General features: G+C 40.0%; 1 protein-coding gene across 12 annotated transcripts in view; it reads left to right on the top strand.

Annotated features, from left to right (window-relative positions):
• Window positions 1–17922, top strand: part of LOC129763115 (stromal interaction molecule homolog) — a 59104-nt gene extending 41182 nt beyond the window's left edge. For 9 of the 12 annotated variants that reach the window (XM_055761896.1, XM_055761894.1, XM_055761895.1 and 6 more), the window contains 3 exons: window positions 9207–9555; window positions 9770–9928; window positions 13262–13844. In XM_055761896.1, coding sequence (XP_055617871.1) covers window positions 9207–9555; window positions 9770–9928; window positions 13262–13697 — 944 coding nt within the window. In that variant the 3' untranslated portion in view covers window positions 13698–13844. Of the gene's footprint in view, window positions 1–9206; window positions 9556–9769; window positions 9929–13261 lie in introns of all 12 variants that reach the window. The other 3 variants (XR_008740796.1, XR_008740795.1, XM_055761898.1) reach the window with 3 other exon arrangements.
• Window positions 17923–22138: the final 4216 nt, after the last annotated feature.

Below are 22138 nucleotides of genomic sequence, written 5' to 3'. Positions count from 1 at the left end.
ACAATTGAGCTTGATGTTGTTTTTTCAAAAGCTGGAATCAAACTATAACTTTGTTGTTCCGAAAGATTATGCATGAAAACATCGTTTTATGAAGAAAAGAGAATATTGTCAAAAAGTAACATGGGACAACTTTGCGTAGAACAGCAGTATAGTCAACGGAAGTCGCACCTACTATGGGCTCCGCAAATCCTTACCGTCCAACAAAATTCGACCCGAATGACGACCATTGAAGCGTCACTATCGAACGACGTGCAACAAACATAACCCAACAAAACAAGTTTTTCACTCTTTACTGATAAATAGTTTGTCAGAGAGTTTTGGCGATCAAAGCATGTTGCAAGTCATCGAACTATGATTGTTAAAACGAAAAATACCATTTCGCTTGATGTAATGAAAGTTTGGGTAAATCTAAATGTATATAAACACAATCACTGTCAGCATCGATTGCACCAAAATATTTTTGCCTTCGAATTCTCAATACTCTTTCGCAATTTCGGTAAAACATTTCCTGCCGTGAGCACACTTTCTCTGCGAAAAGGGGCTTCCGAAACCACTGTTCTCACCGTTCGACATAGTATTTATTTCAATAAATACATTAAGCAACAACCGAGGCGAGAATCGAAGATAAAATACAATCTGCGATCGTCAACAGTTCGTTACGAATAATCGAATTTTACGGCCTACTTTAGCGGTCAAAGCGTATTGAGGAGATTGAGGAAGTTCAGTAACAGGCATCGTGTTGCTTCGTACTTCGCCAGTCGTCATTTGAACAATTTTTTTTGTCAATAAGAAGCGAAGCGACTGATGAAATAGTGCAACACCGGTCCAGCTGCAGTATGTATTTTCTAATATTTCACGAACATGATTTCAATTATATTAAATTGATTATATCTCGAGAACCGTTAGTCCTAGGATAGAACTTTATATATAGTTTTTCATGATGAATCGCATGTAGGTTCTATTTTTCATGTTACTTTTCTTCAATGATTACAATTTTACGAAGTATTGAGATTTCATTAATTTTTAAAAAATGCATATCTCTATTTTGGTGAGCTCGACATGGCACCACTATACGTGAAACTTTGTTAAATTAGAAGAGTATTGCAATAAAAATATACGAGACATATCAAAGAAAGAGTGTTTTGAGATATAACAGTTTTGACGTAGAATTATTCAAAGGGTAAAGCGGAGTAAATTTAAAGTTTCGAAAACGAGAGCGTTACACTTGGAGTGAAAGGTTTCGAACGGTAATACCCATGCCCCGACTAAGAAAATAGGATCCGCGAGTCAAGATTGTGTTGTCAATTGAGCTGTCATCGCCAAACTAATCGGTGAAGTCGATTCTATGGTTCACGGTACGACCGTTTGGTTGATAAGTGAGTTAGGGGAGCGTTGTCTGAAAACAGTACAGAAGCAAACTTTATTCGGAGATAAACGTTTTGCGTCTAGAAAAGGCGAAACGTTTGCAAACTGTCGCTGTTGCAAACTGCATTTGCCACCCGGACATGTTTGACGCTGTCACATGCTAAGTATTAATATATGGATGCCCTAAGGGTGGTGGAGTGGTATGATAATCACTTCATTCGAAACACAAAATGTCCAAGAGTTATATGCTTTTTAATTATTGACCCGGTAACTTGTTTCAATAGCTTAAAAATTGTTTTGCAAACAGTCTAACAGTCTATTGAAATCACACTAATCTGTATATAAGCCGACGCCTGCTCGGAAATCCATTTAGTTGTAATTGCGAAAAGACAGGGAAATGGTCTCACTCGCTCGCTCGCCTAAACTCTGTGCTCTTCTCTTCTAGTCCCATTTTTTCTCTGCCACCGGACTGAACTGTGGCTTTGGCAAAAAGCGAAGTATCGATGATAATTCGGTATAGATTGCGTACAAAAGGATTCGATAGCGGAGAATACGAAAAGTTTAATATAAAGAATATTTCACCGTATCAAAGAGACCGCATTGTTTGATAAAAAAACAGGGCCAATGTTGAATGTTCACGAAAGCTTTGAGTAGACTGGTGCGGAAGCTTATATGGGTTCCGTACGTCGTTGGTTTTCATACCGTTAAGTGCAGAGAGTTTGTGTGCTAAATTGCAAGCTCTATATAATTACTATAGAATTCGCTTCTGCGGATGATCGGAGCTTTATTGTACATTTCAAATGTTATTTTTTTCCTAAATAGTTCATCGATTTACCAACAACTTTGTCAAACATCATATTTTCATCAGATATGTATCTGGATTTTTTGTAAAATGATTTTGAATATTCCTTTTCAAAAAATCAATCGCAATTTGAATTGGTCATATGATAATGAAAATCGTGATTTTAGGTGGTTTCGATCATAAGTATCAGGTTCCAAGAAAGTCGGAGAGGGTAGGGTCAGCGGCCGATTCGACGTGGAGTTGCTTCATAATATCCTCTAGCCTAAAATGAAACAAATTACAGAATCCCATCACTTGGTAGTCGCTTAGTATCGAGTATTGTCCCTCTTGTTGTTGACCACACTTTCTTGTTGTCAGTCGAAGCGAAAGTGCGCAAGATAGAGAGAGTTACGTTTAAGACCGCTAAGATTTAAGGCCTTATCATATAAGATGAACGTTATATTTTACGATTATACATACTTTTTTATGTCTGTTCACCTTCTGTTTTAAACTGTTACTGCTTCAGTTATTTATTTTCATTAAAGAGTTACTTTAGTCCCCGTTTAACGAATGCGTTTTGTTTGATTGTTCCCAAGTTAGTCCCGTCGAGAATCTTATTCCTTCCGCCGGTTACATTCTTAAATCAGCGCTTCCCTTTTCAAAATTCAAAAACCAAACAGAGGAAAAAGAAAGAAATAAATACACATAAATTGAATGAATTAGAGAGCAATTGGTTTTTTTCTTCGATTGGAGTGTTGTTTGTGTTGTTTAGTTTCTCTGACGATAATCGCTTGTTGTTGATGTTGTTGTTACCGTTGTCGGCCTTGAACTTGTGTTCGAAATTAATCCCCCCTCGTGTTCATCCATTCGCGGCAACTCGTGTCACCATTATTAACCAACTGCAACCACATCATTCGACCACGCCCCCACAATGGGAATCGAAATCAATTTTCTACAAAACAAAACAAAAACAAAAAATGTTTGTGTCGTGAAATGTAAACAAACCAATTGTCAAGACTACATGATCTAGACAAGTGATGATGAGTGCGGGTGAGAGAGAGACGGAGAGAGCGAGCGCGAAATCGTAACAGCGACGATGATCATAGCAGGCGGCCGGACAAGCAAGCAAGTGGATGGGTTGTAAACTTCACCAAATAACAAACAACAGGGACAGGAAGCGATTAGGGCGCGCAGTCAGATATCGAAGGAAGGTAAGATTTTCGCTTTGATCCAATTCCATTTTGTTTATCTCGTTTCATTGATAGTTTTTGTTTATTATTCTCCCTTCGCATTTTTTTCGCTGTGCTTGTCTCAACTCAAATCATGTGCTCTATTGCATCTTAATAACTTCCGGAAAACAGTCCCCCTCGCGCTGGGTTGGATTGCTCTGCATTTATTTATATTAGTGCGTGTTAATTCTGCTTGCCATTTTGCTTGTTTGATGCTGACTTTATTTACACGTCTTGTATATATTCATGAGCTCGAATGTGAAATTAACACCCTAGGCATGAAAGGCGCGCACGACACACATCTGGTGGAATAATTATAGACCACTCATCGAACATTATAATCCGTTAATGCATTTTACAAATCACAAGAAAAAACGCACAAATTGTAATGGATTCATAGGCAGGAGCACGAAGATATTATACATAGTTTTAAGAGATTGGGATTGGAAGGATAGCATTTAATTTATACATCTACAAGGGGAATGGTGGTTAGGTGGCAGGGCCGAATTGAGCATTTCATATAACAATTTGTAATTTCAGTGATGATAATCGATTCCAATGTCGGGGGTCTTCGTAATCGCTGCACCGCAGTGATGAGGTGAATGTTAGAACCAGGAATTGATAAGCCGCCATTTTTTTTTGCAACCGGAATAGAAAATCATAACCTTAAAGCTCCCGGATGTGTATCCAAACATCGTTTCCCGAAGAAAACTACTTAACGGAATCATTGGTACAGGCCATTGTAAATGTTGAACATATTAGCATCAATATTGACAATATTGATCTCAGACGATCTGTCGGAATCCTTCGAGACCCACAGGGTCCTACAAGGCGATGGACTTTTCTGTCTATTCTTCAATGTGGCGCTGGAAGGGGTTATGCGGAGAGCGGCCTTCAACATGCGAGGTACAATTTTGAGCAAGTCTAGTCAGTTTATCTATTTCGCCGACGACGTGGAGATAATCGGAAGAGCACATGCAACGGTAGCGGACTTGTATACCCGACTGAAACACGAAGCAGGACTGGCTGGGCTTGGGATCAGGTGGTCTAATACTAAATACATGCTAGCAGGAAAGACAAACCGTAACATATTTTTTTGCTGGTGGTAGATCGACGGCGACTAGCTCGTGGTGGCTGAGGAATTTGTCTACCTTGGCTCGTTGATAACAACTGACAACAGCAACAGCCGTGAATTTCGAAGACGCATAGTCAATGGAAGTCGTGCTTACTATGGGCTCCGCAAAGTCTTAAGGTCCAACAAACTCGACAACTCGACGGGTTGTTTTCTATGGACACGAAGCATGGAAGATGCTCGATGAGGACTCACAAACATTTTATGTTTTCGAAAGCCACGTACTCAGAACAATATACGGCGATGTACAGTTGCAAGACTGCCGGACAGACTAAGCAACTGGTTGATAGGGAACAAAGCCTGCCAACGTATCAGCTCAACTGCAATCTGGGGATAGTGAAGAAGAAAACTGCGGCTTGGAAGCAATATGCAGAGCATGGCGTCCTTCTTCTCACTTCTGACAAGAAAATGCATGCGCGGCACGTTTTACCTGAGGACGTTAAGCACATATGCCAAATGTGTCATCAACAAGGCGAAAATACCGGGCAGATATTATGGTTTATGACAATAGTGACTGCCACTATTGCGATGATCTAAAATCTGTACAGTCGTCTCATGGTCGCAAAATCTGCAAGCAAGGTTTGAGTCAGTTAGAATACGGAATCACTGTTCGTTTTATAGAAGTAGTCGACCGTGTATGATGTGCAGAAACGTTTCCGTGTATTGAGTACAGCCAAACCTGGTACTCTCGGACTACGACACCGCCAAAAACACAAATCCATCCGGAGAATCCGTATGCGGGAAGGTTATTGTAATTTCCGTGCTTGCAATCAACCAAACAACTGAAGTAAAATCTGGTGCCCAAAAGACGCGCTCGAAAGTTGCGCAACAAGGAAAAGTACGAAGGATGCATGCTGATGGATGACGAAACGCTCGTGAAGATAGATTTTGGACAACTTTCAGGCTCGAAATTCTATAAGGCCACTGCCGGAGAAGATCTCCCCAGCAAGTTTAAGTTAATTTTCGCTGTTTGGCAAAAAATTTGCAGCTGTAGACGGAAAACCAAGGTTCTTGTTACAAACGAGACGATGTGCTTGATAAAGTATAGGCAAGAGTGCCTGCAGAAGCTGCCACTACAGTCGAGGGGTGCTTCGGTGGTAACTTGACAATGAGGTCGATTACATTGGAAAAGACCTTAATCATCCCAATTGCCCCCAATTCCGCCCAATCGAAAAATATTGGGCAATTATCAAGCGGGAATTGAAGAAGGGTGCCAAAGTGACTCGGGATGCTGCGAACACGGAGAAATTGTTGAATAAAATGGCCGCTGAGGTTGACCAACAGAGAGTCCAAACTTTGATGGAGGGCATTCGAAGAAAAGTACGAAAATTCATCAAAACTGTGACGGAGTATTTTTTTCAATTTTTTTTTTGAAAGAACAATAAATTATCTGTATTTCAATACAACAACAAATTTTTGTACCGTTAACCAATTCCGAGATACAGGTAAACTTCGATATAACGTACATTTTACTTTCAAAATTGTACGTTGTATCGAATTGTACGTTATATCGAAGCATAATAAAGTACTCACAAACGTAGTCTATAATACATTATTGTGTTGCTGTTTTTGTACAGTTAATGAATAATTTCAATCAGAAGACGAAGCCAGCCTTTCTCATGATGTTTCCCTTCGTACTGTTGATTAAAGCTTGATTCATTTAGAATCCGGAATCACAAAACCTGCTGTATTTCGGGATTGATTGAAGGTACAAAACTTGTTTTAGCATCACAATACAGATAATTCATTGTTCTATCAGAAAAAAAATATTGAAAAAAATTTTCCTTTACACTTTGGAAATGTGTACGTTATATCGAGTGACGTTATATCGAGGGTACGTTATAACACGAGGGTACGTTGTATCGAAGTTTCCCTTTACTTTGTGATTGCAATATCCGGGAAATATAGTGAGTTGGGTAGGACTACCCATTTGAGTGTATCCAATAAGCTTTCAAACGAGTTTGGCAACGTGCGATCTAAATTGTAAATAACTTTCTCATGCCTTTCGCTCGCATAATCGTATTCCGCGCAGTGCTCGGTTCATTTGCATGAATTAAATTCGGGAAAAACCCAAGCGATCGTTTCGTTCATTGTCAACAGCTCATGATAGATAAAACCGACTTTAATCATTCCTTGAAATTGCTTGACGGATGATTGCTTATACAGAAGCAGACTCTTCTTGCATTTGGCACGGATCCTCGTCGCACAATGTTTCGTATACAGAGCATCTCCGAAGATTTTTGGCCACTCTTTCACAAGGACGGTCATCTCATCGTAATCATTCGCCGTTGTTTTCTTCCAATGAAGACAGAAAACAATCACCTTCCGCAATTAACGATTATTTGCCATAAAACCAATCAGACGTTTTCGCAAAACTAGAAGTGTATGCCAACAAAATAAAACTGTAGATGGGTTATACTTATGACATAACCGCAAGATAGACGTAGGACTGCCGTTGGTTTAGTAATCATTTGTGTTTCTTCAATTAGCAATAATCGCTCCTCGGATGTTCCTTACTGGGTACGATTTCACCGATGCGCAGAGCTATATTTTGTGTTTATTGATTAAATTATTGATTAAACTAGTGAATGAATGAAACAATTTTCGAATTCACTTGGAAGCAAATCCCAATTTAGGCCAATTCATACATTATGGTAGTAGTTATCGCATCAAATAGTTATCAACATTTCGTGTAATCATCAAACGGTATGCATAGAAGTTCTGTGAGCTGGCGACATGAAGGGATATCTTCCAACGCAGTCTTGAATAACCGAGAAACACAAATTTCTGCATAACTCGAGAATTGATCAAGTAAACAGAACCAAATTTGGCATGTGGAGGATTTAGGGTTCAATCAATCAGCCCTATTATGTATTCCGACGGATTCCCATTTCGTTCGAAACCGTTATTACGTTCGAGTTATAATTTCGCATTCTCTATTTCGAACGTTTTGCACGTTGAACGTTCGAAGAGAAACAGATCGAACGAAATGCAAAAACAACTCGAACGGAATACAGAATGGAATTCTATCATATCGTTCGAAATATTTCGAATCGATCGTAATACAGAATAGGGCTGAATGTTTTTATGGTGGTTAGGCACTCCACCCCCTCTCTAAGTTCCCATACAAATGAAATACAAATTTCTGCATAACTCGAAAACTAATCAAGCAAATTGAGTCATATTTGGCATGTGGAGGTTTTAGGGGGCACGAAACGTTTCTGCACCTACACCTACCCCCTCTCTGAGGGCATGGGGGCTGCCATACAAATAAAACACAAACTTCTGTATAACTTGAGAACTAATCAAGCAAATGGAGCCATTGGGATGTGAGGGATTTGGGTGCGAGAAATGTTTCTATGATAGTATGACACCCCTTCCTCCTCTGGAATGGTGAGGGGATTCCATAAAAATATTACAAATATTTCAACCAAACATGACAATTGAAAATTTTCGGAAAACTTTGAAGGAAAATGGGAAAATTCGAAAAATTCTATTCGCATGTGTTCTACAATTACATAGTAACGAGCGTTGTTAGTTCATTTGATGTTTGCGCTAACGAAATGAAATTTTTGTTCGAAAGTGGATATGTATTTTAATGTGATAAAACGCACTCCTATATCGTCTTCTGTCTATATAAATAAAAATTGATTACCGAATTTGTTGATAGAAGCAAAACTCGGGAAAGGAATTGTCCGATTTAGGGCTGTCTTAATTCTATCATATTTTCTGTATCAAACATTTATTCCATATAACGGAGAAACATGTTATTTGCAAGTGGATGAAAAATCTTGCACGAGAATTGTGTCTGAAAATAATCTGATATTATAAAGTCGAGTTTTGGTAGAAGTACTGAAATTTTATAGTAAAAAATAATTTTGAAGGATAGATTAGAAGATCAATCAATGAACAGTTCTGCGATTAGACCCATTAACATGCGCTTAGTAATAAAACGTGGGTGTGATAAAGAAAAATAAATTTTGAATGGGACGAAGTTTGCCGAGTCAGCCAGTACCTAATAAATAGATGAACAAATAATAATACAAAATTTAAAGTAGAATATAAACTCAGATATCAAAGATTTAACATTTGCACAGAGAAGCTTACTATTTGAAATCCTACTATTTGAGTTATATAACGTCGGGTTCCTTTAAATTCCAAAATTATCATCGCTCACCTTGAAACGGTAGCCGTCGGAAATGGCTTTCAAGTCTAGGTGGCTCAGTTACACTCTGTCGTTTTGAAATAGTGCACTTGTAGTATTACTCCACAGAGCACTGTTTGGCAGCTTTGTGGCTAATCCTTTGATGCGAACTCATCTTCATATAAACAATATAGAGAACTTATTCTGGTATCATTCAATGGTGGCGGTGTTGAACCCCAAAAGCGGTGTAGGAGCTCATTTATCGTGAGAGGAGCGTACGCTAGATTCGGATAACACAAGATGGATTAGCTGCAGGGTACACGTTGTCACAACTGCACATTGTTAGCACTCTCTGCCTCTTGATATTACCTCCATGTTCATTGTATTTTATATTGTTTCCATTTGCATACAACTGGACCGATTATGTTTTTTATGTAATGTTTTTTTCTCTCGTTTCATTTTTCCTCTTTTCAATGTTTATCATTTGCTCGTGTCCGTTTACTCAAACTACAATTCCCCACATCTGGTTCCGATGGTCAACGGAATTAAACACAGGTTTGTACGATGGCATCTGCAGGGGCGGCCGGGACGACTCGTCCGCCAGTGACGATGGCGAGCGCGGAGCAGAGCGTGATACCGTCACCTTCATTGTGGGAGGCTATCCGTGCGGCACGAATCTTCAGATGGCAACACTTAACACGCTGAACACCGGCATCGTAACGCCTGCGACCGCATCGGCCTACATGGCCCTCCCGCAGTACCACCTCGGCAGCAACAGTTTGAACAATTCGAGTTCCGTCACGTCAACTACGCCCTCCACGCCTCTGTCGTCACCGGTGCTGTATGGTATTGGGGGTGGCAGCAACTCACCTTCTCCCCCGCTGCAGCAGAACATGAACGACAGGTATGGACATGGTTTTGTTTTTGTGCTGGTCTCACTTATTGTGAGGGTGCGTGAGGTATTGATACTGGGCGAATATGAATCAACTGCTCCAAGAATCAATACCTCATACCCTATACATGCACGCGCCTGAGTGTGATTCATTATTCAATCTTCTCACCTTCCTTTTTGGACAATTTCTATTAAATACCACAACCTGTGCGTCGATTCGTCACAGTTCGCAAAGCTTGCAGGACGAAACATTGATCTCTTCCTCGAACGAGCGGATAGTTCCGCCCCGTTCGAAGAAGGCGCCCGCAAAGCTACCCCAGATCGGGCCGAGCAGTATAGGCAAGGCGCCCATGCCACCGCCTCGGAAAACCATGTCTTCGCAAAGGTAAGAGTCGTTTCGTATGGCAACCCACTTGTCCATTCCCGCGCGCATGATTGGATCTAAGTTATGTGACAATGTTCCTTTATGTTCATTTCTAATGCTGTTTTCATATCCCTCCCACAACGAAACAGATACCAAAGGCTGCATGACAAAAACAGTAGTAATAGTAGTAGCAAAAGTGATATCACCGATCCTTACTCCAACTTAAGTTAGGGCGTGAAGGCAAAAAGAAAAGTGGTTGAAGATAGTATTCCTGCTGGGAGTGACTGCGAGAATCTAGTAATGCAATCAGGCAGTTATTTATTTTGTATATAGGATAGGTAAAGATTATTTGATTAAATAGACATAAAATTAGGACGGGAGGTATTGGTGCTTCTCGTTTTGCTACGACCCATTATCGATCCATTCAAAGAAGATTACTTTCGGGGAGTTGCCGGCAATTCCGGCAATTGGAAACTGTTAGGGTGAACAACTGTGAGTTATCGCGTGATTGTGAGCAGGGTTGAACTTTTCCAATGCGAATAAATCCTGCGTTGTTGGCCTTTTTAACATAGAGCTTTTGAAGATGTGTGAGTGAGCTTTCACTAATACTATGCAATGCATTGGGTTATTTTTCAGAATTATATTTTTTCCGAAGCATACAGTGATTATTTTTGTCTCCTCGTTATTTGATTTATTCTATCTGGCGGTTATAGTTATGTTGGATTATGTTGTCCCGCAATAGAACCAATATTTTTTCCTTGGTTCCCTCACCTCTGCCCGTAGACGGGTGCTCTTGGACACTTTCTATGGGGCTCTGTCGGTGCACACTTCCCGTCCAAAATAATCCGATCACAAAGCCCATCATTCAGTGATGACTACAGTAGTCTCAATGATAGCCCCAATACCTGGAACGGTCCTGTAAGGGTCCTTAATTGTTAGATGAAATGTAATTATAAGGAGATATTTTCCCCTCATCAATTGGGAGGGCTCCTCAAGATTCTTCATTGTATGTCCATGTCAAAAGAGGTGACCCAGCCTATGGAAGGAAGTCTCTATAGTAAAGTTATCGCGTGCAGAAGACCGAAAGACTGCGAAATGTGTACGAAAAAGGAAGAAGATATCTTCCCGATTGTGAGAACTACCATACAGTCCCTATCCTGCACGACGACAGACAGATTTTTACCGTACGGCAGATTCTCTAAAAGAGCTGCAGGTCTACGATTGCGCAGGAAACCTGTACACACCAAGTCCTTTTTCACTTGGCTAAACCACCATGTTCGCTGCACTTCTTTTTGCTGGTTAGATAGGCATCCTTGTAACAGTTCCTGTCCAGCATATCTTTCCAGCCTCGGCCACTATATTGATAATTAGCTCACCGGTGAGTTGTGTAGGCTCGTGGTTTATCATTCGCCATATGATACTTAAAGCACATCGTTCGAAAACTCCGATTGATCACAGGTCATCGTCGAGTATTGTCCACGTTTTCGTGCTTGTCTAGCGCAATGTTTAATAGCAGGCAAGACAGTACTTTTATGTTCTTATAAAATGTACTTTTAGACAGCTTTTAGAGTAACATCTCACGTACTCAGTTAACGATCTAAACTGAACTACTTTATTATTTTTCATTCAACCTATGCTTACAAAATAGTACTTTTCTTATCAGGGGTATTCAAAATTTACTCAGCCTTTACTCGTATACCACAAGTACAACTATCTGGTAACACCGACAAGGACCGCTGAATGCATTCTTTCACTGAGTGAGCATAAATATCTACTGTTGAATGCTCGCTGTCTAGAGCAACACTGGAACACTGAATTTAGGAACCAATGCTCATATTTACGGAAATTTAGTTATCGATCGAAAAAAAGTAACCAATAAGTCATTCACAATTTATCACTCATCGAGCTAGCGACCATGTTTAGTTTGCAAATCGGTCGTTTCCATGCACTAAAAATGTTTAACTCGTCTGTACTCGCGCAAAAAAATCATAACTCGTATAATCGCGCATAGTATCACAGACCAAAACAGAAAAAAATTTGATATTCCAAAACCAATAACGAAATTCGCATTTTTTCCTGTTATTAATTGAAAGTAAGCAACTGAATATAATTCATGAAAGTATAAAGAGCTACAAAATAACATAAAAACGTATTAATTGATTGTGGTTTCATTGGTGTAAGAATAAGAATATACCATGTTCGAGACAAATATATTTTTCACATTTCATGTTGTAGCGTGTTTTCGGGTCTTTTTTCGAAAAGAAGAATATATAACAACCTTCTAGAATCTAGATATTTACTAAATGATAAAGGTTCTGGCATTTCAAGTTTTCGTATTTCTAATATTCTTTGTCTGTGTGTTTTTGGTAAACTAAAAATTAATGCCTGTTTTTTTGATGGGACATAAAAAGATGATATATAAGGATTTCTAGGAACTTCCTGCGACTTGTTTTCTTGTCGATATGGTTCAGCCCATATATTATAAAAAAATATCCACGACACCGCGTCTTTGCCCTTATGGTATTTCTTGATGAATGACGCAACTTCTGCAGGCACTCCGTTCTATAAATTTCCCCGTTCACGGCCAGTCCGGAGCTGAAGAAGATCGGCTTTGACATCCGCTTCTCGCTGATTGTCAGCCACAGCTGCACCTTCTTGGGGAACTTGGTGTGTGAAATAAACTTCACATCGGAGCTCACTTCCTTCGTGGGAGAAGTAAAATAGGAAGCGCTCTGCCAGTGGTTGCCATCCAGGGTGAGATAGGTCTCGTCGTCCGTCTCCATCGCCACGTCGCGATTCGCCGGGAAAATCAACTTCACCATCTAAAAATAATTCGCTAAAAATAGATGAGCGAATGCAATTTTCTGAAACCGACATCTGAGGCACGAAAAATACTGCCATTGAAATAAAATGTACATTTTTTTCATAGATTCTTTCTCTAAGACTTTACCATGTTCATCTTCAAATATATCGAGGAGTTATTGTAACCTCCATCGTTGAAATTTGATTTTTCAGATATTCATATTTTTAATAGATTTTTGACAACCGGTTTAACTCTGAATCGTAGCGAGGGATTCATGAAACAGCACCACACAATGCTTCGAAATTCCTCTGCGATTTGAACTGGGCTACTAGAGCGTTTAATGATAATTGTCGTTAATGCGGCTTCGGCGCTCAATCCATACTAAAGCGGCATTTTGCAACATGTTCAAATATTTTTTAGGAATTTATAGAACAATACACACCAAGAAGTTATAGTTTGACCTGTTTTCGTTGCTGTTTTTTTTTTACTTGCGCTTTTCTCAGACAAGCTCACTGAATAATCTCTACTAACCGATTCTCTCACATCCACAGCCTATATTCAATGGTCCGATCCGCAAGCTCTGACTTGGTGTCCCTGGAATCCCCAACGCTATCTCTTCCACCGCCAGTTACAGGCACTGCACCGGGAGTACAGCTCCAGCGCCTCTTTGATGGCAGCTACCTTCCCCAGCACTACCACCACCAACAACAACAACACCAGCAACAGCAGCAGCAACAGCAATCTGCTAAGCAACTTCCGTCGCAGTCGGCACAGCCGACATCGGGGGACGGTAGCGTCACTTCCAGCGGTATTGAGCTCGGAGGAGGAGGAGCAGCAGCAGGGCAGTCTGCAGCCTCTGCTGGGCCGGAGCTCGACACCTACTCGACCGATTCGTCCTCCTTCGATGGGGGAGACGTCAAACGACGACGACGGAGGCTGCACTTTCCCTTCGGGAAGAAGTTCAGCAAGACCAAGAAGACCCAATGAGGAGGGGGGACGACTTGATGACGATTCGGATGAGCGGCTGGCGAAGGCGACGACGAAGAAGAAGAAGCGCAGAAAAGAGGCGACAAAAGAAAGAAAACAGCAACGGAAGGGTGATGATGATGATCGACAGATGCAATTTCGCAGAAATGAGGAGCGACGGAGCAGCAGTATTTGACGGAAGTGGGACCTCGCCATCGGCAGCATCCGGAGAGTGGTCAGTCGGCGAAGAGAAGCGGAGGAAAAATGTGATATGAGAAACACGAAACGTACCGACGGTTAACAAGTAGGCAGCAACACCAACCAACAATAACCGCTTCAAAAACGCAAGCTTTAGAAGGGGTAAGTCATGGTTGCACCATCGCGCCATACCGTCAGGAGAAGGTTTTCAATGATTGAGTAGATTTCAATCGATTCATAACTGAAGTCACTGTGGTTTTGTGGAAATTTTGTTACAGTTGTCATTATTTTTTGTTGCTTTTTTTAGTTTCGAAAACGACTTATTTCACGGTTGAGTGTTGTATGTAGATAAATCGAATCATTGTGGCAAAATAGTGTATACAAAAAATAGAGAGGAACAACTTCGCTATTGAACCGCATGATAACCACGATCCAGACCCGTTCAATGTAACGAGCCCATTTTTTTAGGGCGCAAGGTAAACCATGTTGAACATGTGACCCGGTGTAGCGTACTTACATACTTTTATTCTATCATGGTAGGGCACAATTCGGCGCAAGCGCGAGATAGCGAACACAAGCGGATTCAAAAAAGTCTGACAAAATTTTAGTGTTGTAATATTTCGCGCGTGTGTGTAGAAGCAAAACGAAGAATTTTAGAACTTTATTTTGTTAATTTAAATAGTAGATGTATTGCAGAGCAAAAATTATATATTGAAAACGTTTGAAACAAACGGAACTATTTGAGAAGTTTTACGAGGAACTTACACGGCAAATTTTTGAAGAAACTTGTTCGTTCAGAGACGAATACGTCGTACATCATTCGCAAAGCATGAATTTGAGCTCTGTTGATTACTTAGTAATTTACTTAAACCAACGCGGGGTGTGAGTCCACCGTTTGTATGTAGATGACACAGCGAGAGTAATCGTTCTTCGTCTATTTCGTCAAGAATGTGAGAGTTACAGTCGTTAAATTCGGATGGATATAACCAAATGTTGAGGAAACTTCTTATTAAAATCATGACTTCGAGTCTCGCAAATATTAGTATTACTTCAACATGTAACGCTGCTTCTTGTCCATATCACGGATATTGGCTTTTGAAATATCGAATACATAGTTGAATCTCTTGAACACCTGATTCAAAACACTTTGAACAATCGTATGTATGGCTTTTCAATTGTATTGCTTTACTTTTGGATGGGTTTGCTTCCTTTGCTCTCGGTCTTGAGACGCTGCTTCACGAATATAGGCTTCTAAAATATCGAATATTAGCTGACTTGATGAACTTCGTCGCGATGTTTTGATATGAATACTTTCAAACATCCACGTTTCCTTACTAAGCGAATGTTTGTGGGTCCAATCGCAGATTGATTGATTTCTGATTGGTCCTTTAAAATTTCCTTTTACTATAAATTTCATTGAATTTTTCCACCAAAACTCGGAGCGCACATTTTTAGAGAAGGGAGATATGTCAAGCCATCATAGAAACACTTCTCGTACCCAAAAACCTCTCATGCCAAATGTGACTCCATTTGCTTGTTTAGTTTTCGAGTTATGCAGAAATTTGTGTTTCCTTTGTACCGGAGTCCTCCCTTCCAGAGAGGGGAGGGGTCTCGAATCATCATGAGGTTACGTGCCTGATTCATTGTTCAAACGTTAGATCCTGAAGTAAAGTTCGGTATCTATTAAGTAGCAGAAAAGTGCTGCTACTTTCCAATCGTCACTCAATATATTTCGTACACCCCCGTTGATTTCACAGAGGTTTCGCATTTTATCGTTTTTCGGGCAACCACAAACGAAATATTCGATGGAGTTGTGAATTTGGCAGTGGTCGCAGAGTAGACAAAAAGGCCCTCTGTTGAATCCGTGTAATACCGAGCAGTGACCGGTCTTCATACAGGACAGGGCTCGTTGTTCTCTCATTCTTTTTTTTCGTCATCGAACCTGGCAATCGAGCTCTTGACTTTTCTGAGAAATTGCTCTCTTTCTATGTACCATGTTTCGGTCCAAAAGGTGCGAGTTGATGATCCACAACATCACGTCGTCAAGCGGCACTTCCCGAGAAAAAAACTGCCCGGTGTGACCGATACCGGTGAATCGTTCGGCCGCTCTATTCCCTGTGGTATCACTTTGTCCGAGAACCAACATGAGCACAGTGGCGGACAATAGGCACTTCCTGATGGCTTATACCCATTGATGTTTGGACCTGACCTCACCGATGGGGTTGCCTCGAAGATGCCGGCCACCTCGGTCACCTCGGCCGAGAAAACCTGGCAGATGTCCGCGAGTTTCTTGCTGGAATCCAGACTATTATTAACATCGTCCACCCCTAATCCAAATCCTGGTGGTTCTTTTGAACCGTCCGGATATCTGATCCCACTCGGAAGATCGTCTAGCACTCGGATTTCGTTGTTGACGCTCTTGAAGATAAGGTCGTTATTCGAGTGTCCAACGAAACGACGAAAAGCAGCGATTAATTTGGCTGTCGACACTAACGCCAAACGGAAGCAATTACATTGGTGCAGAAGCACACGAAGGCATTGATATAGCAGCTGGTGGTGGATGGGCTTGAGTTGCAATGGGATGAGAATATCTTGACGAACGATCTTGAAGTGACCGGAAGGTAGAGGCAGCATTTCGATGAACACCTGAATAGCGTACTGGCAGAAGACCAACATATTGACGGAAGCGATTATGTTGGTGCAAAAAAACCAGAAAAATTGGTTAATGTTTGCATCAAATTGTCAAAATTTGAAAAGCAGAACCGCTACCGGTGGAGCGGGAAGAGGAAGTTATTTGTCCTATCCTCAATAAAGGCGAAAAATTAAACTATAAAAACATTCGTGCAATCACGGTCCTGAATGCCGCCTCCCGTCGTCTATCGCCACTAACGAACAGATTCGTAAGAAGTTATCAATTATCGGGTTCATCGAAGGTCTGTCTACTACTGACCATGACTTTGCCTCGTGTGAGTTCTTCCAGAAATGTCGTGAGTACAGAGTCTCTACGTACTACGTTGGCCTGGTTGCCAACGCTGATCGAGGATTTCGAATTTAGAACAATTTCTTTCCGAACTTAGGATTGAACTTGATCTTGTTTCTCTTTACGCGAATATGAAATGAATTGGGCTGACTCGTTTTGATAATTTAATTGAACTGATTTATTGAGTAAGTATCCGGACTATATATACACAAATTCTTACTCTAGGTAAAAATTAAAAGGGAGAGAAAAGATCTCCCTTTTCTACTCGGATAACCGAAACCGCATCGGTTATCTGCCTGCTTTTTTGCCATTTTTTTTCCATTCGTGTTCCTTATCTTCCACTACGCCACTCGCGCGCCACTCTCCACCACGTGCGCTTGCGCTGCACTATGGTTTATTGCTCTGATCCTCCATTTGTGCGTCACAAAATATGCACCGCTTATCGCTTGAACACATGCGTTTAGCGTCCTATTCCATTCGTCCTATTCCTTCTCTGAACGAGACCTGAACAAAATAGTTTTTATCGCCTCTCGGGTGGCTCTCGGCTTGGGTCTTATCAAAACATGCTTCCCACGAAAAAGGGTTCAAGTGGCGCTGCAAATTTGATGTTTGATTATTTTCTTTTATTTTGACGTGGGACTACGTCTAACTGGAATATATGGAGGGTAAAATGAAAACCTAAACACAGAACATGCAGGAAAAAATGAAAGATTTCGAATGCTTATAGCTCGAACATTTCGTACTGGATAGGAGAGATGTTTGCATCACTTGATAGGGAATATTTCTACGCATCTATCGCAACTAACAAAATGTTGTTTTTCATTAGATAAACAATTGAATAACTGTAAAATATTAGGCGTTATCTAAACGCCCTAACTGCATCGTTTTGATTGGCCCGATTTACGGTTTCCCTAACACAGCCATCAAAACCAAGCAGCCTTGGGGAAATCGGCATTGCAAATACATGAAAGTAGGGGGACTTTTGTTCTCATCGAAAAATGTTCCCTAACACAGACTTTAAAACCAAGCAGCGAAATCGGCATTGCAAACACACGAAAGAGCCTAGAGGCGAGTGAACTGAAAAGTTTAAACCCTCTTAAAGCCAAAAAGAAGAAAAAGAACACACGAAAGTAGGGGGAGCTTTTGTTCCCACCGAAATGTGTTCCCTAATAGAGATTTCTAAACCAAGGTGCCTGGAGAAATCGGTATTTCAAATTCATGCAAGTCGGGGGTATTTTTGTTCCGACTGGAATGTGTTTCCCTAACACAGACTTCAAATCCATGAAGCGTGGGGAAATCGGCATTGCGAATTCATACAAATCGGGGGTATTTTTGTTCCGATTGAAATGTGTTTCCCTAACACAGACTTCAAAACCGAGGTTTCTGGGGAAATCGGCTCTGCAAATAAATGCAAACTGCGAGTACTTTTGTCCTCGCTTGCCTTTGTGCAGAGTGGAATATGTCTGTCCTAACATGATCTTCTAAACATAGGAACCTGGGAAAATCGTGCAGCCACTAGAAGCGAATGAACTTCCCAGTTTCAAGCAAATTCGAGATTCGAGAAGTATGTACACTTTTGGGATGTAAACTTCAGAGGGAAATGTAAAATAAAATAATCGTTTGATAATTTTTTTTTGTCTTTATTGGAAAGATTTTCAGCCTTAGGCTGGTTCATCAAACGTTTGATAATTCTTCCGTACATATATTTTGTTCTAGTCATCATACCAAACGTAAAAGGTCCGTCATTAAATTTACTTGTAACGAAGAACAATCAATCACAATAAATGAATTGACTTTACACGGCATTTGTTCATTTTTTTCACTCACAGAGCAAATATATTGAACTCAATTGAATTTGGAAACTGTTTCATTCAATCAAGAATTTAATCAATACAAACGAATGATTGCTAAGCTAAGGTAGTTCCACGTGAACCTTGCGGTTATATCATAGATATAACCCACTCATTTTTTTAGCTCTGCTATCTAAGCTAGGTCCGTAACACCAGACTTAAATGCGAAGCAGAGAGAGTTGGACTGAGAATTAATACGTCTAAAGCTAAACACAAGCTGGCCTGGTTCGCAGTTATGTAGTGATCGACGGCGATGAGTTCTGGTAATATTTGCTAACAAAACAGCATCTCAGAGAAAGACTTGTTCACTCAAGGATCTGTGCAAATAAATGAGTTCGGATCACGAGGCTCTGTCGTGTCATCCGTTTTGAACTAACAAATAAGATGGATATGTTTCTAAAGTTCAAAGAAAGAACAATTCCCTTTGAAAATTCTGGAAAAAAAGTCCGACAGAAGCGCGCTTTGCTTACCCTGCAAACATTATTAGGCCTTTTTATTCGATAAACTCGAAACTACATGGAATATAAATAGATCTGAATGAGTTCCAAGACACAATCTTCATGCGTTTAGAAGATAAAAAACGCTCATTTTGGGAATTGGTTTCCTTAGAGTATGACTGACAAAAAAGCGGATCTCGAATCGGAAATTATTGCTCATTTAGACACTCTGTACAAAAAAAATCACTGAATTCTCCATGTACTGACGCAAGATGATGGTGTTTTAGTTCGCAAATCAATCTCCGTTAAATGTGGTTTATCTCCCAGATATTTAGCTATGATAAATAATTCTTCGGCTCGTGATTGATTCGTGAAAAAGGGGTTGAACCAGATGGTGTCTTATATTAAAATCTTTCCAAGAACATTGCATATTCATTGCTTCTTCAAATCAAGACCAAGGCATGGAAAAGAAGAACTCAAAAAATAATAATTTGAACATAATGTTCTCATTATGTCTTTTTGGGCGCTGTTGGGACCCTTAACTACAATCAAAGCGGGTCGTATAGGTAAATAAGGTTGGAAGTAACAGATTTAATGCTGACATAGGACTATGTCTTTGATTTCTATATAGGGAGTCACTACGAAAAATGTAACGATTCATTCAGAGTTTGCAAACGCATATTACTCAAAATCGTCATTGCGACATATACCATTAGACAGAAAATTTATCCAGCAATTTTTTTGCTTAAAACATCAACAGCGAATATAGTAAAGAAAGTTAACAATTTGACGAATAAAATGGGTATGTTTTCTTTGGATTGCACTAAACACTCGCTTTCCTCCCCAACGCAACGAGCAATCTTTTTGCCTAAATTGGGGCGTTAGTCCACAGTGTGAGTTGATGCGTATCATAAATTATTCACCATTTACCGATAATAGACATTTATCAGTTATTGTATTGTATGTTGCCCAATCAATTCGTGCTCAATTCACGTTTTTATCGCGTAGGTCTTGCTACTAATAATTTATGTAATTGTGGTCCAGGATGTCATAATATCGAGCATGTTTGGTTATGCGAAAAATGCAATCAATGAAGGATTGCACAATAGACAATAGAAGATCGAAGGGGTATATTCACGCATATCAGATTATGATAGCTTGAGTAGTCGCGAACCTCACATTATGCTCCCCATATATATCTTCATAAGAAACCCGCTTCACTTCCTCGAATGCACTTGTTCATTCTCCTTTCCCTTACCTATACATAAGCAGAACTTAGCACCCAATGAGATCAGTTCACTACAGCAGCTACACGAACTTCCCAAGAGAGCACTCATGGCCATAGGATCCTCAGTATAAATGACCTGGCTATGAAGTTATTACAACACCCTACAAACAAAGTTCTGGACAACATGGCAACGAAGGAGAAATATATTTCTGTAGATTTCAACTATTTAGACTTGTGTTTAAAAATGATACAAAATGACTTTTTGTCTACTTCTGCATAATTGAATGAACAGAAGAAAAGGTTAGTAATGGTAGTGTTGGCTTTTTGAACAGAATGTGGTTCCGGATTCTACCACGTCATGTCATCCAACCCGTTAAAAGGATACACGTTCATACAGGAAACGTTTTTTTCAGGGCTTCCATTTGATGTATCAAAAGAGAAAAAATTACATATTTTGACAATAAAAAAACTCAATTCAAATGCAATTACAACACACAATCACAGTCCTATGTGAAGATTCCGTCCGTGCCCCTAGGCCCAGACCGATGAACTTTTTTCAAAACAACTTTATTTCAAGGAGACTGAACACGAATTTTGTTCACTCTGATTTTTATATCTAACAGTTCGGCTGAAAAGTTCATAAAGTTGACGTCTAGATGGCGCCTCTTGCAGAAAATCTACACGACTATTAAGGTGGTTCAACACTCCTCCCACCTTTCTAAGGGGGGCTGCCATACAAATGAAACACAAATTTATGCATAACTCGAAAACTAATCAATCAAATGGAGCCACATTTGGCATGTGAAGATTTTTGAATACGAGAAATGTTTCTATGATGGAATGACACCCCTCCCTCCTTTGATATGGGGTGGGGGTCCCGTAAAAATAATACACATATTTCAACCAAACATATTCCAACCAAACATATTCCAACCAAACTTGACAATTGAAAATTTTCGGAAAACTCTGAAGGAAGAATGGGAAAGTTCGGAAAATTCAAATGCATATGTTCTACAATTACATAGTAACGAGCGTTGTTAGTTTATTTGATGTTTGCGCTAGCGAAATTGATTTTTGTTCGAAAGTGGGAATGGATTTTAATGTGATAAAACGCACTCCTATAACTTTTTCTATCTATATAAATAAAAATGGATCACCGAATGTCTTGATTAGAGCAAAACTCGAGAAAGGGATTGTCCGATTTAGGGCTGTCTTTATTCTATCATATTTTCTGTATCAAACATTCCATGTAACAGAGAAATATGTTATTTGAGAGTGGTTGAAAAACCTTGAACGAGAATTGTGTCTGAAAATAATCTGGTATTATAATGACGAGCCTTCTTCAACTCTACTCCAAGATGACGTTCCTCAATTCAGTTGTTCTTCAATTAGAATCTTCATCATTTTCGTTCGCTCCATTGGTATAGCATAATTGAAGCATTAAACGCTGGCATATAGTTCTTATGGTTCTGCCTAATAATTGTGCGATTGGCATGTTCTTTAGAATGCACGAATGAAGGTGGAACATTTTCATGTGACTTGGAAGCATTTCCGTGTTGGATACCGACTTTTACACTATTCGATCCCCTTGTAGTTCCCCTATGACTGAAACATGCCTGGCATCAAGCGTTCAGCGCGGATATCAATTTCAATCATTTGTATGTGTTATCAGAGTTTCCATAAGGAGTTAAAAGGTCCACTTGTAAAAATCCAACCGCGATCAACACTAAGGATGAACGGCTGTACTCTCATTATTGAACGAAGCCGAG

The sequence above is a fragment of the Toxorhynchites rutilus genome, chromosome 1, assembly GCF_029784135.1.
Source record: "Toxorhynchites rutilus septentrionalis strain SRP chromosome 1, ASM2978413v1, whole genome shotgun sequence".
Lineage (NCBI taxonomy): Eukaryota > Metazoa > Arthropoda > Insecta > Diptera > Culicidae > Toxorhynchites > Toxorhynchites rutilus.
This window is presented reverse-complemented; position numbering and strand designations above follow the sequence as displayed.